We start from the raw sequence: 17,567 nt of genomic DNA, 5'->3' as shown, positions 1-17,567 counted from the left end.
CAGTCCGGCCCATGTCATATAGCCCGGACACCTGAGGACCACTTAGTCGAGGACACCCTCAGTAGCCCCTGAACCAGTCTTCAATGACGATGTGTTCGACGCACATGTTGTCTTCGGCATTGCAAGGAGGGTTCCTCCTCCGCATACTTCAAAGCAATCTTCTGAACAAAAGAACTATATCTGGCTCTGTATAATAGTCACAACCCTTATCCATGAAGGCAAGATATGTAATCAAAATAATGTCTGTCTACTGACAACTTTTCAGTGAAACATCACGTCTGGCCTCTTTATCATTTCGAACCATTTTTTGGACTCCCGCTTCGCGTTTCGAGGCGCGGCCTCCACTGACACATCTTGTCAGAACAGATATCGTGTCCGCTTATTGTGGGATCCTCATCAATACGGGTTTGGGTAATCCAACCGTGCCCTTCGCAGGACCCCTTGGGAATATTCACTGCCTATATAAGTGGATAAAGATCCATCTTTTCACCCCATAACATCTTCCTTCCTCTGCCTTCCCATCCTCGAGCTCCAGCGCCCAAGCTTCAATCTTACCCACCGCCACCAACCTCTCCAGCCATGTCTGGATCCGGCTCTCAGGGAAAGTGGGTGACCTCGTCCATCACGGAGATGGACGTCAAGGATCTCCGGGAAGCGGGGTACCTGACTACGGACGTCGCGCACAGGCTCCCTGCCAAGAAGCAGGTCATCCCCACCCTGGAGCCCGGTGAAAGGGTTGTGTTCATCCCCCACTTCCTCCATGGGCTAGGTTTCCCGTCCACCCCTTCGTCCGTGGCCTCATGTTTTACTACGGGTTAGATTTCCATGATCTAGCCCCGAATTCCTTCCTCCACACCTCGGCATTTATCGTCGTGTGCGAGGCACCGCTCCGCATCCCCCCACACTTCGGCCTATGGCTCAAGGTCTTCAACGTGCAGCCGAAGGTGGTCGACGGGCAGCATGCGGACTGCAGCGGCGCCATGGTGAGCAAGCTCCCCAAAACCACTTGGCCTAAAGGGGCCTTCGTGGAGACCATAAAGGTGTGGCAACAGGAGTGGTTCTACATCACCGAACCCCGCAGCACCAAGTGGGCGGCTACTCCTGAGTTTAGATCCGGCCCCCTATGCGGCTCGCGTCATGGACCAACAAGGGTCTGGACTGGGGGTCGACCGACGAAGTGATGATGCTGCAAAAGCGCATCAAGAATATGATAAACAAGAACACCAGTCTCACTGACGTGATTCAGGTGATGCTCTTCCGCTGGATCCTCCCCTACCAGCGCCGGCCTCTCCACATGTGGGAGTTCAATCTGGAAGGTCCCCAGACCCTATAGTGCTTCTACGGCATGACACACGAAGAGATCTGTAAGCTGATCTTCAAGGCCCAGAAGACGTGGCCAAAGAAGACCGAAGACATCGGCCTCGACAGCGAGAATCCGGCTACTCCGGGGAGTATTTGGTTTCCGAACATAATTTTGGTTATAAATTAAAGGGTATACTGAACTTCCTATTCCTCATTTAGGGCTGGACAGCGAAGGCGGAGTGGATCAAGTGTCCGGCTCCGCTACCTGAAGACCTAGCCGATCCTCAGCTAACAAGGATGTTGGTTCCGGCGCCATATCGGGCGCTGGAGAAGAAGGCCAAGAAGAAGAGCAAGGAGGCCAAGGGAGGCCTCCGCCCTAAAGGTACTTCGGACGCAGTGTCCGGAGTAACCGAAGTCCCCTCCTCCCACGAGGGAGATGAAGATGAAGAGGAGGAGGAGGTGGCAAGTGATTCTCCCCTCAAGGGGAGGAAAAGATGGCGGCCTCTGTACCCGAGGCGGGGGCGTCCAAGAGGGAGAAGATAACCCTCTCGGATGGTTCAGATACAGACGCCGAACACCCCCCAAGTGGCCCCCAGGAACAAGTCCCCGACCACATCGTAAGTGCCAAGGGATACTTTCCAGATATCCATTTTTTCAAGACTGCAATATAACATATTATGTTTGTGTTTTTCAGTCCGGCCCGCGACCTCCCCCAACCATCGTTATCTGAGGGGAGTTCTCTGGCGCTGGAGATGGCGGAGAGCGAGACGCCTCCGCGAGCCTCTCCGCCAGTCGCCATGGACAACACCGAAGTGTTGTCCCAAAGGGCATCTCCAGGCTACGGAGAGGTGCGGAAGGCCGCTAATACGACGCCTGAGGGCGAGGCCTCGGCTGCCAAGAACATGGGGGGTGCGACCCCCATGGAGACCGACGGCGGGGGCCCTGACCAGTCCGGCCCTCAGCCGGACACTATTCCAGAGACCCATATGGCTCCGGAATCGAGCACGCAACCCCCTTCAAGGGAGGGGGAGTGCCGACCCCGGCAGCGACCTCCACTAATCTGGAGGCGCCGAACGCTTTGGTGGAGGCACTTTGACGTGCTTCCATTGTGGATGAGCACCACACCCTGATGGGTGCGGTGATTGAGAAGGTTCAGTCCACCAAGAGCGGGCTGAACGAAGCCTTCACCAGCCTGCTAACAGGCTTCGAGGTATGCGATGTAATATTCTTAGCCGCTTTTCATATGAAAAATATGCCTGTATATAGATAGTAGCCCATGAGACTCTGTTCGATTTTGAAAAAGGCCGAACAGAGGATCAAGTAATGATCGTAAAAGGTGACATACTTGTCTATTTGTGTAACATGCTTCTTTGTTGGCGGCGACCGCCCAGACCGCTGAAGTTTCCGAACTCAAGCGGAAGCTGCGGCTGGCCGAAGATGATATCGACCGCATAAACAAGCGGTTCGATGAAGCACAAGGTATGTTTAAAAGAGCTCGTGCATGTCTGAATTGATATGCATATTCTGAGTCTAAACTCTTGTGCTGCTATGTTAATGATTGCAGGCAGCGCGGCTGAGGTCGAGACCCTCAAGAGTTCCCTTGCCGAGGCCCAGGAGGAGGCGAAGGCTAGCAAACAGCTGCTAATAAAGCGGCTGCGGATGTAAAGGCCGAACAGGTCGCTCGCCTCAAGTACGAGGAGAGGGTGACTGAGGTGGAGAAAGAGCTCAAGGACGCCGCTGGCAAGTGCGAGTCCCTGGAGGAGAAGAATAAGGCCCAAGTGGTCGATCTCGCCAAGGCCCTCCAAGAGGCCAAGGAGGCACGGACCGAATCCCGGGCAGCTCGAGAGGAACTCCGGCAGTCCGAACAGATAGCGGCTGGTAAGCCCTTTCTTTTGCAGTCTATATTTGGCGGTCAAAGATATGCCTTGCTCACTCGACTGTGGAGTTCTCCAGACGCATTTGCGGATCTTCCGAAGAGTGCCGCCGACGCCGCGCAGTTCTTCCGGGCCCAGGAGGGGCACACAACAGAGAAGCTCTTCTGGTCACAGTTTGTGGCGCCGGAACATCTAGTGCTGTTGATCAACCAGATGAAGCAACTGGCGGAGCTGCATAGGATGTCCGGATTGGCCATGAAGGACGTCATAGTCCGGCTGTGGCCAACCGAACCCATGCCTAGCAGCTACTTCGGCCTGGTGCAGCAACTTGTTGACACGCTGTCCCGATTGGAAGATGTCAGGTGCGAGGGACTCGCGCGTAGCCTCCTACTGGATCGATACCTTGGTTCTCAAAAATTGAGGGAAATACTTATGCTATTTGCTGCATCACCCTTTCCTCTTCAAGGGAAAACCAACGCAGTGCTCAAGAGGTAGCAAGAAGGATTTCTGGCGCCGTTGCCGGGGAGGTCTACGCAAAAGTCAACATACCAAGTACCCATCACAAACCCTTATCTCCCGCATTACATTATTTGCCATTTGCCTCTCGTTTTCCTCTCCCCCACTTCACCCTTGCCGTTTTATTCGCCCTCTCTTTTTCGCTTGCCTCTTTTCCGTTTGCTTGTCGTTATGGCTAGTCCTTTATCTTCTCCGTTGTCTCCCGAAAATGAAGTTCTCAATTTTAAACAAAGGGAGGGAGAAAATTTGAAAGACGCTTGGTATAGAATTTGCAATGCTCAAAATAGATCTGCCAGGAAGCAATCTACTTCCGTTCTTCTCCGCAATTTTTATGTAGGCGCTAATCCTTAGTATAGATATATTCTTGACACCATTACCAGAGGGAATTTCTTGGGTAGCCATACTTTTGACTCTTATAATGCTATGATAGATTTATTTGGCTCACCACCTCTTTTGGTTAATGGAACTATGTTAACTTTGGAGCATGTAATGCAAAGACTTGAAATTATTGAAAATAAAGTTGCTACCGTAGAGTTAATTGAAAATATGGATAAGAAGATCCACAACCAAATTACCCAATATGGATCTAAGGTAGGAGTCACTTTGAAAAATATTAAGGAGAAGGAACCATAGTTAATGAGAGAATAAATCAAGATTCCACTAGAATAGATAAACTTGAGGGTATCATTACCAACTTGGGAACCGCTTTTCTTCCGTAAAGAATACTCCAAGTCCTGCAACTAAAATTGCCAAGCTTATGTATGTTCCTAAAAATAAAGGTGAATCCTCTAGTAAGGAAACTGCGGATCTCAAATCTATAAGTATTCATCCCAATCTTTTCGCTATCATTAAGGAACCATTTGCTACAAATAATTTTTTTGATCTTGTGCCTGAAAGTTTGATGGTTAATAAAAAGAAAGAAATTCCTAAGGATGATAGATGTCTCATTGAAGGATTGCCTACCAAAGATGGCAATACCTAGATCTATCCTTGCTTTTATGCCTAGCTAGGGGCGTTAAACGATAGCGCTTGTTGGGAGGCAACCCAATTTTATTTTTAGTTTTTTTTTTGCTTTTTGCTTCTGTTTAGGAATAAATATTTTTTCTAGCCTCTGGTTAGATGTGTTTTAATTAGTGTTTGTGCCAAGTTAAACCTACAGGATTTTCTTGGATGATAGTTATTTGATCTTGCAGAAAATTCCAGAAACTTTCTGTTCACGAAAACAATTGTTAACAATCACCAGAACGTGATAAAATATTGATTCCAATTTCTGCTGATCAATAAAAAAATTGTCTAGGTCTTCCTATTTTGGCTGATTTTTTGAAGTTCCAGAAGTTTGCGTTAGTTACAGATTACTACAGACTGTTCTGTTTTTGACAGATTCTATTTTTCGTGTGTTGTGTGCTTACTTTGATGAATCTATGGCTAGTAAAAGAGTTTATAAACCATAGAGAAGTTGGAATACATTAGGTTTAACACCAATATAAATAAAGAATGAGTTCATTACAGTACCTTGAAGTGGTCTTTTGTTTTCTTTCGCTAACGGAGCTCACGAGATTTTCTGCTGAGTTTTGTGTTGTGAAGTTTTCAAGTTTTGGGTGAAAGATTTGATGGATTATGGAACAAGGAGTGGCAAGAGCCTAAGCTTGGGGATGCCCATGGCACCCCCAAGAAAATCAAAGGACACCAAAAAGCCAAAGCTTGGGGATGCCCCGGAAGGCATCCCCTCTTTCGTCTACTTTCATCGGTAACTTTACTTGGAGCTATATTTTTATTCACCACATGATATGTGTTTTGCTTGGAGCGTCTTGTATGATTTGAGTCTTTGCTTTTTAGTTTACCACAATCATCCTTGCTGTACACACCTTTTGAGAGAGACACACATGATTCGGAAATTATTAGAATACTCTATGTGCTTCACTTATATCTTTTGAGTTATATAGTTTTGCTCTAGTGCTTCACTTATATCTTTTAGAGCACGGTGGTGGATTTCTTTTATAGAAATTATTGATCTCTCATGCTTCACTTAGATTATTTTGAGAGTCTTAAATATCATGGTAATTTGCTTAAAAAATCCTAATATACTAGGTATTCAAGATTAGTAAAAACTTTCTTATGAGTGTCTTGAATACTAAGAGAGGTTTGATGCTTGATGATTGTTTTGAGACATGGAGGTAGTGATATTAAAGTCGTGCTAGTTGAGTAGTTGTGAATTTGAGAAATACTTGTGTTGAAGTTTGCAAGTCCCGTAACATGCACGTATGGTAAACGTTATGTAACAAATTTGAAACATGAGGTGTTCTTTGATTGTCCTCCTTATGAGTGGCGGTCGGGGACGAGCGATGGTCTTTTCCTACCAATCTATCCCCCTAGGAGCATGCGCGTAGTGCTTGGTTTTTGATGACTTGTAGATTTTTGCAATAAGTATGTGAGTTCTTTATGACTAATGTTGAGTCCATGGATTATAAGCACTCTCACCTTTCCATCATTGCTAGCCTCTTCGGTACCTTGCATTGCCCTTTCTCACATTGAGAGTTGGTGCAAACTTTGCCGGTGCATCCAAACCCGGTGATATGATACGCTCTTTCACACATAAACCTCCTTATATCTTCCTCAAAACAGCCACCATACCTACCTATTATGGCATTTCCATAGCCATTCCGAGATATATTGCCATGCAACTTTCCACCATTCCGTTTATCATGACACGTTCATCATTGTCATATTGCTTAGCATGATCATGTAGTTGACATAGTATTTGTGGCAAAGCCACCATTCATAACTCTTTCATACATGTCACTCTTGGTTCATTGCATATCCCGGTACACCACCGGAGGCATTCATATAGAGTCATACTTTGTTCTAGTATCGAGTTGTAATCATTGAGTTGTAAATAAATAGAAGTGTGATGATCATCATTCTCTAGAGCATTGTCCCAAGTGAGGAATAAAAAAAGAGAGAAAGGCCATAAAAAAAGAGAAGGCCCAAAAAAATGAGAGAAAAAGAGAGAAGGGACAATGTTACTATCCTTTTACCACACTTGTGCTTCAAAGTAGCACCATTATCTTCATGATAGGGAGTCTCTTGTTTTGTCACTTTCATATACTAGTGGGAATTTTTCATTATAGACCTTGGCTTGTATATTCCAACAATGGGCCTCCTCAAGTGCCCTAGGTCTTCGTGAGCAAGCAAGTTGGATGCACACCCACTTAGTTTCTTTTGTTGAGCTTTCATACATTTATAGCTCTAGTGCATCTGTTGCATGGCAATCCCTACTCCTTGCATTAACATCAATCGATGGGCATCTCCATAGCTCATTGATTAGCCTCGTTGATGTGAGACTTTCTCCTTTTTTGTCTTCTCCACATAACCCCCATCATCATATTCTATTCCACCCATAGTGCTATGTCCATGGCTCGCGCTCATGTATTGCGTGAAGGTTTATAAGTTTGAGATTACTAAAGTATGAAACAATTGCTTGGCTTGTCATCGGGGTTGTGCATGATGAGAGCCTTCTTGTGTGACGAAGATGGAGCATGACTAAACTATATGATTTTGTAGGGATAAACTTTCTTTGGCCATGTTATTTTGAGAGGACATAATTGCTTAGTTAGTATGCTTGAAGTATTATTATTTTTATGTCAATATTGAACTTTTATCTTGAATCTTTCGGATCTGAATATTCATACCATAATTAAGAATAATTACATTGAAATTATGCCAAGTAGCACTCCGCATCAAAAATTCTGTTTTTATCATTTACCTACTCGAGGACGAGCATGAATTAAGCTTGGGGATGCTTGATACGTCTCCAACGTATCTATAAGTTTTGATTGCTCCATGCTATATTATCTTCTGTTTTGGACATTATTGGGCTTTATTATTCACTTTTATATTATTTTTGGGACTAACCTATTAACCGGAGGCCCAGCCCAGAATTGCTGTTTTTTGCCTATTTCAGAGTTTCGTAGAAAAAGAATATCAAACGGAGTCCAAACGGAATGAAACCTTCGGGAACGTGATTTTCGGAACGAACATGATCCATGAGACTTGGACCCTACGTCAAGAAAGCTACCAGGAAGCCACGAGGTAGGGGGCGCGCCTACCCCCCTGGGCGCGCACTCCACCCTCGTGGGCCCCACGTTGCTCCACCGACGTACTCCTTCCTCCTATATATGCCTACGTACCCCCAAACGATCACATATGGAGCTAATTCCACCACCGCAACCTTCTGTACCCACGAGATCCCATCTTGGGGCCTGTTCCGGAGCTCCGCCGGAAGGGGCATCGATCACGGAGGGCTTCTACATCAACACCATAGCCTCTCCGATGAAGTGTGAGTAGTTTACCTCAGACCTTCGGGTCCATAGTTATTAGCTAGATGGCTTCCTCTCTCTTTTTGGATCTCAATACAATGTTCTCCCCCTCTCTTGTGGAGATCTATTCGATGTAATCTTCTTTTGCGGTGTGTTTGTTGAGACCGATGAATTGTGGGTTTATGATCAAGTTTATCTATGAACAATATTTGAATCTTCTGAATTCTTTTATGTATGATTGGTTATCTTTGCAAGTCTCTTTGAATTATCAGTTTGGTTTGGCCTACTAGATTGATCTTTCTTGCAATGGGAGAAGTGCTTAGCTTTGGGTTCAATCTTGCGGTGACCTTTCCCAGTGACAGTAGGGGCAGCAAGGCACGTATTGTATTGTTGCCATCGAGGGTAACAAGATGGGGTTTTAATCATATTGCATGAATTTATCCCTCTACATCATGTCATCTTGCTTAAGGCGTTACTCTGTTCTTACGAACTTAATACTCTAGATGCATGCTGGATAGCGGTCGATGTGTGGAGTAATAGTAGTAGATGCAGGCAGGAGTCGGTCTACTTGTCTCGGACGTGATGCCTATATACATGATCATACCTAGATATTCTCATAACTATGCTCAATTCTGTCAATTGCTCAACAGTAATTTGTTCACCCACCGTAAAATACTTATGCTCTTGAGAGAAGCCACTAGTGAAACCTATGGCCCCCGGGTCTATCTTCATAATATTAATCTTCCAACACTTAGTTATTTCCGTTGCTTTTTTACTTTGCTTTTATTTTACTTTGCATCTTTATCATAAAAATACAAAAAATATTATCCTATCATATCTATCAGATCTCACTCTCGTAAGTGACCGTGTAGGGATTGACAACTCCTTATCGCGTTGGTTGCGAGGATTTATTTGTTTGTGTAGGTGCGAGGGACTCGCGCGTAGCCTCCTACTGGATTGATACCTTGGTTCTCAAAAACTAAGGGAAATACTTATGCTACTTTGCTGCATCACCCTTTCCTCTTCAAGGGAAAACAACCGCAGTGCTCAAGAGGTAGCAGTTAACCGCTGTGTCTTCAGTTTCTTCATTGTTGTTTCGACGCTTATGCTTGTTGCGTCGTGGCCTGCCATTGCCATCACTGGCTTCGGAAGTGCCAGGGGCGCTGGTACTGTTGCTTTTACGAGCCAACCAGCTGTCCTCTCCCACGCAAAAGCGGGTCATGAGTGCGGTAAAGGCTGCCATGGACTTCGGCTTCTCCTGGCCGAGGTGTCGGGCAAGCCATTCGTCTCGGACGCTATGTTTAAAGGCCGCTAGGGCTTCGGCGTCCGGACAATCGACGATTTGGTTCTTTTTAATTAAGAACCTAGTCCAGAGTTTGCGGGCTGACTCTCCGGGTTGCTGGACTATATGACTAAGGTCATCGGCATCCGGAGGTCGGACATAGGTACCTTGGAAGTTGTCTCTAAAGGCGTCCTCCAAATCTTTCCAGCTACCAATGGAGTTCTCTGGTAGGCTGTTCAACCAGTGCCGTGGTGGTACTTTCAGCTTTAGGGGGAGGTATTTAATGGCGTGGAGATCGTCACCGCGAGCCATGTGGATATGGAGAAAAAAAAATCCTCAATCCATACCGCGGGATCTGTCGTTCCATCGTATGATTCAATGTTTACAGGTTTAAACCCTTCTATAAACTGGTGCTGCATTACCGCATCGGTAAAGCATAAGGGGTGTACGGCGCCTCTGTATCGGGAAATGTCACGATGGAGTTCGGATGACGTCTGTGTTCGGTTTTCAGCCTGGGTGAGGTTGTGTTTGTCACGCCAAGCTTGATGGCCGTCGTCTCTTGTTGGAACACGTCCCCTTGATCCGTACATTGATCTGGTCTGGCCGGCTCTATTGTCCAGGTCCTGACGTAAATCGTAGGTGTAGTCCGGAGCCGCCGCCCCCTTGCTTTTATGGTGAGGTGGCGCGGGATGGTGTTCGGCGTGTGTAGCCGCTCGGTCCCATCCACGTGGTGGTCGATCGGGCTCGTCAACAGGATTATGCCTTGGCGGTATTGGCTCAAGGGCATCGTCATCGAATTGTGGTAGTAGCCTGCGCTTCGGGTAGCTCTTTGTTGGGCGCTCGAGGATGTATTCTTCGGCGGCCAGGACTTTAGTCCATATATCGTTGAGCGTATCCTGCTCGGCTTGGAGCTGTTGCTATTTCTTTTTTAGGCTCCTCGCAGTTGCGATGAGCTGTCGCTTAAAGCGTTCTTGCTCGAGGGGTTCCTCTGGCACGATGAAATCTTCGTTGCCGAGGCTGACTTCCTCCTCGGAGACCGGTAAATAGTTACTATCCTCTGAATCCTCATTCTCGGTCGGTTCGTCTGGACTGACTTGTCCGTCTTCCTAATCATCCTGTTCTACGGCAGGCTCGATGGGGTGGTCCGAGTCTTCGGCATTCTCCGGAGTGTCATTGTCTCCGGTGCAGGTATTACTTTCTTTTCCTCGCCGCGATCGTGAACAACATCGTTGACGTCATCGCTTTGGTGGTGCTTTGACGGGCTTGTCCTCGATCAGATCCTGATTGCCATCGTCATCCTCTTTGGGTGTATCCACCATGTACACGTCGTATGTAGAAGTAGCAGTCCAACGCCCGGTGATAGGAGGGTTTTGGCCTGGTTCGGCTCCGGCATCGTCGTCCATGCCGTCGATGTCTTCAGAGGCGTAATCGAGCATGTTGGTTAAGTCTTAGACAGTGGCTACCAAGTGGGTGGTGGGTGGGTCGCAAAAGTCCCCGCACTCAGCCCCTAGTTCGGGCTGGGCGTAATTTGGAGGTGATACCTCCGTGATGGCGAGAGACCACATCAAGTCTAAGGCCTCGCTTAGAGTGAAGGCCGGATGGGGAGCCGAGGACCTGCGGAGCTGGGCATGGCAGATTCTGCCGGGCTGTGCTCACCGGACGCAAATCTCAAGAGTTTGAAGTTGGCATCCAGAGGCGGTTTCGGCTCTCCGATGACAAGGAGGGTCCTGCTTGATTCCATGCTCGCTGAATATACTATTGCCTCTGGGTCTTCGGCAGAGCGCTCCAAGGGAGGAGATGGTCTGGTGGGTTTTAAGATCCCATCTTCAGATGAGGTGGCCTGCCCTGGATCTATGGCCAGGGCAGGGTTGATAGTTGGTCTTTGAGTGGCCTCTAATGACGGATCCGCTGGGTTTCCTTGTTGGAGGTGAGGAATAGTGGCCGAGGCCGTAAACCCTTCGAAGATCAAGTCTCCTCGGATATCGGCAACGTAATTCAGGCTGCCGAATCTGATCTGACAACCAGGGGCGTAAGTGTCGATCTGTTCAAGGCGACCGATTAAATTGGCGCGCAGAGCGAAGCCACCGAACACACAAAGTTGACCGGGGAGGAAAGTTTCCCCGGAAACAGCATCGTTGTTGATGATCAATCGAGCCATCGATCCTTCTACCGACGACACAGTGGAGCTCTCAATGAAAGCACCAATGTCCTTGTCAGAACCGGCGGATCTCGGGTAGGGGGTCCCGAACTGTGCGTCTGAGGATCGAAGGTAACAGGAGATAGGGGACACGATGTTTACGTAGGTTCGGGCCCTCTTAATGGAGGTAATACCCTACTTCCTGCTTGATTGACTTTGATGAGTATAGGGGTTACAAGAGTCGATCTACCTCGAGATCGTAATGGCTAAACCCTAGATGTCTAGCCTATATGAATTCTGATAGCCTCTACGAACTAAACCCTCCGATTTATATAGACACCGGAGGGGGCTAGGGTTGTACAGAGTCGGTTTACAAAGGAAGGAAACTACACATCCGGACGCCAATCTTGCCATCCACGCAAAGGAGAGTCCCATCCGGACACGGGAAAAGGCCTTCAACCCTCTATCTTCACGGCCCATCAGTCCGGCCCATGTCATATAGCCCGGACACCCGAGGACCCCTTAGTCCAGGATTCCCTCATTCATCACGTGGCATGGTTTTGAGTAAATGTGACATGTCATGGGTCCAAATTAACTTCTACCTCTTCCTAATCATCAAACAACACAATTCAACAACTACTACTTATACTAAACTATTTTATTGCGAGATACTTATACTAAACTGTTGAACTATAGAGCAAGTAATTTCTTTATTTACTACATACATAGATGCGCTGGACCTCACTTGCTCAAATGCATGTCCATCTTTTGTAAGACTAGTCATCTTGTTCTCGCTTGACGTGCACTGCCCATGTTTTGAATAACAACAAGGAGATTGTGTTTTTCACACACAACAAAAGATACTTTCACCACTCAACATGCACTGTAGACTGTTTAAAGAGAAATGAAGAATTGAACTAAATTATAAAATCCCAATAATGTCACTTTTTTTGAGGTACACACAAACTCGAATACTTAATATAATACTGAATCGCAGTATAAATACATGTGAAATCGGTATAGGCAAACATACACAGGAACTTGAGTACCCGATACAACACCGAGAGGCAGGTACAGACCACTAACATGCAACAGGGCGTTGTCCATATTTCTTTTAATTCCACCTCATAGCTACTTAAATGCTAATGAAGTACTACATAATACACATATTTTTGTCTTTCCTACCCCTTGTCCTAGGCTCTCGTTCTCCCAACATCTTCTCTCCTCCTTTTCTCCATCGGCCCTCATCCAGACGAATAAGAAGAGAAGATGGCCTAATATAAGCACCACCTCCCTCCATGTTTATACACCCCTTTTGTTTGCATCCTTAGTAGTTTAAAATGTGCAGGCATCATCTGTTTGGAGGTGTTTGCCAGTGAGAAGATACCAGTGGCCTAGATTCTTCGCCTCCTACTTCTTGGTAAAATGTATCAGATCTTATGAAACTTGCTAATTTTCTATTAACGTATGCCTATCAAGGATTGTGAACAGAAAATCATAACTATGATCGTATCAATGTGTAAAACATTATCTATTTAAAACATCGATGATATAGTAGTTTAGTGATCCATGAAAGGAAGAAAGATACCAGATGGTGCATGGTTCCCATTGTTATTGTTGAGTGGAGGCTGTGACCCATTACTCATCGCTGCATGCCAAATCATATACTTTTTCTTTCAGAATAATGAGATAGAAGTTAAGTCAGTCGATTGCGTGCCTGGGTGCATCCGATCTTGCTTTGAGAAGCTGGATGCACACGGACGGGAACATTCCATATGTCTATTGGACTTGGCTCTCTATCCATGAATCTCATCCATCATCTATACATAACATAAGAACTATAAGAACTTCGAATTCTTATCGATATTGGAAATCAGAGCATGAATAAGTTTGTTTTAAAAACTTACAAATGTCCTCCGATAAGCAGTCACTTGATCAAGAGAGTGCACGTGATAATAATGCTGACCTAGGCAGTTAGAGGGGAAATTCTGAACATAAGGTCCTTGGATTTTGTGTGTGGTAGGGCCTGTTTTAGAGTTTGTCACATGGCCACGGATTTTGCTTGCCCAGCCCTGGGAGGTGGCTGCCACTAGCAACTAACACTAGTTGGATCCACGCTGCCATCGGAGCGCCGCGCCCCCCACTTGCAGCAAGCCAGCGAGAGGAATCCCACCGCCGTTGGCCACCAACGGGCTTGGCCCGGTGGCGTGAGCCAACGATGGTTAGGAGGAGGGAGAAGACGGGAGGTGGCGGCGACCCTTGGGCTCCGTTTGAGGCAAAATACGAAGGGGACCAATAAACCAGGACAGAGGTAGTAGGGAAGAACTTCCTTTAACATTAGCATTCAATAATATAAAATTTATGTTCCATATTGTATTTTTGAAATACAAAGTACCTTGTGTAGTACATTCAATTTTAATCTATAGTACTCCAAAAATTCTACCTGGAACATACTAAATTATACTATTAATGTAAAATTTATGATATTTTAAATCATTTGATCCTATTTAGGTATTAAATGACTGCTTAACTCTTTATTAGATGTAATTGAAATCTGAACTACATGTATCTCAAATAAGGTCTTTAAATTCAGACAAAAATCATTTTTAACCAATTCTGTATATTTTCAGCCCCTATGAAAAGACTATATTATAATTCGAACTACATGTATCGTCTAATTTTGAATTACCAACTTAAGGGACGTATCTTGTGTATTACCTATAATAGCGAATTTTTAAGTCCTGTAAACAGTACCGGGGCTTTGAGATTTTCCATGATTTGTTTGTTATATGTGCCTAGGGCCCATAAAACTTCAACACTCAATTGTGGCACGACCTTTTCCCTGTTTCCTCCAGTGCTTAACTTTATGTTTGATTGCATGATGGTGGGGAACGACAACAGCTTAAATAAGTTAGCTTTCCAGAGGCATTATAGAATAGCGGATTTTACGGTGGAGTTTATGATAGATATGCCAATTTTAGACCGTGTTTCAGAATGGTCAAGAAAGTTTTGACGCCAATGTGTTAGCATGGATTGAGTGCATTTGAGGGCAGTAATGAAGCTATATATGCCTAATTTAAATTGTGATGATCTTGACTCCATGGCAAGTGGATAACTTCATATGCCATGCCAGGTTCACGCCCTGGGCATTTTCGAACCTAGAGGTTTTGGCACACAGAATGTTGGTGGCCACTGAAATTACCAATGGATGGGCACAAAGAAAAATCGAGTAAGGCAGGAAAGGGTAGGAATATATTTTCCATGGCTTAGTTAAAAAAGACCCTATCAATTATTTTCAATTCGGGTAATCTCTGTTGCTTGACCAGGTATACCTTCGGTTTAGGAGGGGTCGCTTTGCTTGCAAATTAATAGCACTATTTAATTTATTAGCTGCAGCTTCCCGGAAGGATGAGTAATCTTTGTGCAATGGGTCTCTCATCACGTTGAAATGCACAAGGACAAGCCAGGGATATATACACATTAAGAGGGGCGATGTCAAGTGAAGGAGGAAAGCACCCTTTATCATAGCTTTTTGAGAGGAAGATTGGTTAAAGGGAGGCTACGGTGGAGACAAAAACATTAGGAAAGATGGGTTTGGAAAGTGGTGGACAACAGGAACCGGATTAAGTGCTTGGAACATATAGCGCCAGAGAATTCCGCCATAGGAACTGGCCTGTTGCCGGGTTTATTTATGAGGGAGGAACTACTTAGCCTTTTGGTTGTCAATTTTTTTTTGAGTTTTGATTCTTGCAAGAAAGCGATCAATGTGGGGTTGAAGGGCTTCATACCAATCAGTTCAGGAAGGACGTCACCATATTTTTCGGACAAACAAAAAATTAAGTCAGATATAATAAAAACGGGGTCACAAGATGTATACAAGAGCAACGTTACTGCACTTGCAGACTAAATAGCTCAATCTAGCGGGCGCATGGTGAAGTCATTTGGAAGGGTCGTGCATCGCGGCCTCCTCCTCGGCTCGCAGCTCAGAATCGGGTTGTGTGTGCAGCACGCGCAGGGTTACCACACAGTCTTTGAAACCACAATCTTCTAGGGGACCCCCTCCTAACTAGCAAACTATCTGCGCATGGTCTACTCCAATGGTCAGTCACACACCTCGCATCAGCCTTATTTTCTGGTTCATTGAGCAGTGCCGGATGGCTTCGCCTCGACGGACATGGCCTCGGTTAACCCGTGCACCGTGCCATATAATAGCAACCCCAACATGCACGACGCCATGGGCAGATGAACGAGCATGCGTACCGATTAGAGTATAATCTTACTGACCCTGTCATGAGCTCAAACCCATGCATATGCATGCACGCTATATCTCACTAAGCCCAAGCACGTTCTCATTTGCTACTAGATATTGACCCACATATAGGACCAACTTTTCAATCTCAACTAATATATAGGGGATAAAACAATAAGCAAATTAATACCCGTTCATGTTTCATACATAATAAAGAGTACTGTACTGACTAAAACTCCATCAAAACACAAGGAGAAAAAACTCACAACCTTCTTCCTAAACACGCATGCTATTTATAAAGATAACCTAAAAGATATTGCACCAGCAACTGGCTAGCCATCAAGCTGCTGCATCATGCAACGTAGTTTTTTTAGGCCAATCATGCAACGTAGTCCTCATCAAGAAACTCCATCAAAGGCTGTTGCAGCGCCTTCATTACAGCTTCCCACCCAGCATGTGTTGGGTGTGTCTGGTCCCAGTAGAACATCTTGTCAGGAGTTTCACATAGGTCGTACAAGCGCTTCCCTGAATGGCTACGCTCTCCACAGTACCCTCCCTTATAGGCACTCTCGCAGCACGGGGTCAGTTTGCCCTTGAAATTCTTGGACTCAGCCGACCCTCCACCTGCATGCATGCACAAAAACAATTTTGCATAGTTACATAATCAAGTTCATACATTGGAAATCAGATTTGGCTTACAACATACACGCGGATATGTGACTTTACCAGGGGCATGATTGATGATGTTAGTGAAAGCGGTGTAGAGGTCCAGTATGTGAACGTTGTCCCTTTCTTCGAGCATTTGTTTTAGATACTTGTTGTGCACGGATGCACCATAATTGCCGAGAAGGTCACACGTGGTGTAGTTGTTCGAACTAGTATGCAAAGGCGTGCAACCAATAGGATGCAAGTTGTTTACTAACACCTTTCTCACACCAAGCATCTGCAGTTGCGCCACATTATCTAGGATCTCAGTCGCCACGTTTCCGACATAAGTATCAAGCTGCACGCAGGAGAAGTTAATTAGCAAGGTGGAGATCGATATATTAATTGATGGTGTAACTTGTATGTGTGAGTATGATAGCTACTACTTACATCATCGAAGCTTGTGTAGAAGCCAGTCTCAATGTCGGAGTCGCTCATGTAATCATTGCCGGAGATGGCGATGAGCGCGACGGAGTGGTGAAGCTGATGTGTTGAGATGACCCCATCCTTGACAAGCCTCTTGAAAGTTTGAACTTGTGCGGCAAGTGTCGGCACCTTCTTGGTCTTCACCTTGAAGACACCAGCGCCACCAGAAGCAAAGGTCATGCCAGATGAGTCACAAGATTGATCTTCTGTGAGCTCGTACGCTGGAGGGGCTTCATGGAGACCCAACATCCTTGCTGCAAGGACAAGGCAGTAGATAGGAATGATTATTTTGGATGCACCTAGATGTATAATAAAATTCTCTAGCTAACCAAATACTTGAATAATATTTGAATACACGTACCTATAAAATCTGATTGCATCCTGTAGTTGGAGAAGCGCCCGGTCAAAACAGGAGACGTAGAATAATGAGAGTTGAGATAGGAGCCGTAGGGGTAGCTCCATTGGCGCGATGTCTTTTCACCGGTGATGTTGGGACGGTTGCCGTTGTCGACAAAGTCGTCGCCGAAGACGAACATGCTGGACCATTGGTTCCTCGACCCCTGGGCAGAAGGTGTGCCTCGGGCCTCCACGCGAGCAGCTGTAACATAGATCGATCATGTCAGTACGTGCGTGCGTGCATGCTCGAAGAACATGACGAACAGGGCAAGATTGAAGTGATGTTGTAATAACGCTAGCAATAGATATCAAAAAGGAAAACAAGGCGGCACGCTAGCAGCAAACATCTGAAAGAAAGACATGG

At 45.8% G+C, this 17,567-nt stretch overlaps 1 protein-coding gene across 1 annotated transcript; it reads right to left on the bottom strand.

Moving 5' to 3' along the window:
* Positions 1 to 16,055: 16,055 nt before the first annotated feature.
* LOC141027559 (GDSL esterase/lipase At3g09930-like) lies at positions 16,056 to 17,343 on the bottom strand. Its single transcript, XM_073504625.1, has 4 exons — positions 17,169 to 17,343; positions 16,772 to 17,061; positions 16,403 to 16,679; positions 16,056 to 16,300 (listed from the first exon to the last, which is right to left on the bottom strand). Exons 1-4 carry the CDS (start codon positions 17,341 to 17,343, stop codon positions 16,056 to 16,058), a joined length of 987 nt encoding a protein of 328 aa, XP_073360726.1.
* Positions 17,344 to 17,567: the final 224 nt, after the last annotated feature.

This window comes from Aegilops tauschii, chromosome 7, assembly GCF_002575655.3.
Source record: "Aegilops tauschii subsp. strangulata cultivar AL8/78 chromosome 7, Aet v6.0, whole genome shotgun sequence".
Taxonomy (NCBI): domain Eukaryota; kingdom Viridiplantae; phylum Streptophyta; class Magnoliopsida; order Poales; family Poaceae; genus Aegilops; species Aegilops tauschii.
The sequence above is the reverse complement of the archived record's forward strand: the minus strand, read 5'-3'. Positions and strand labels throughout refer to the sequence as shown.

Coding starts and splice junctions, on each gene's coding strand:
- LOC141027559 (XM_073504625.1), bottom strand. CDS start 17,343: ATGTTCGTCTTCGGCGACGACTTTGTCGACAACGGCAACCGTCCCAAC. Junction 17,062..17,168: donor GATGCAATCAGATTTTATAG/GTACGTGTATTC, acceptor TTGTCCTTGCAG/CAAGGATGTTGGGTCTCCAT. Junction 16,680..16,771: donor TCTACACAAGCTTCGATGAT/GTAAGTAGTAGC, acceptor TCCTGCGTGCAG/CTTGATACTTATGTCGGAAA.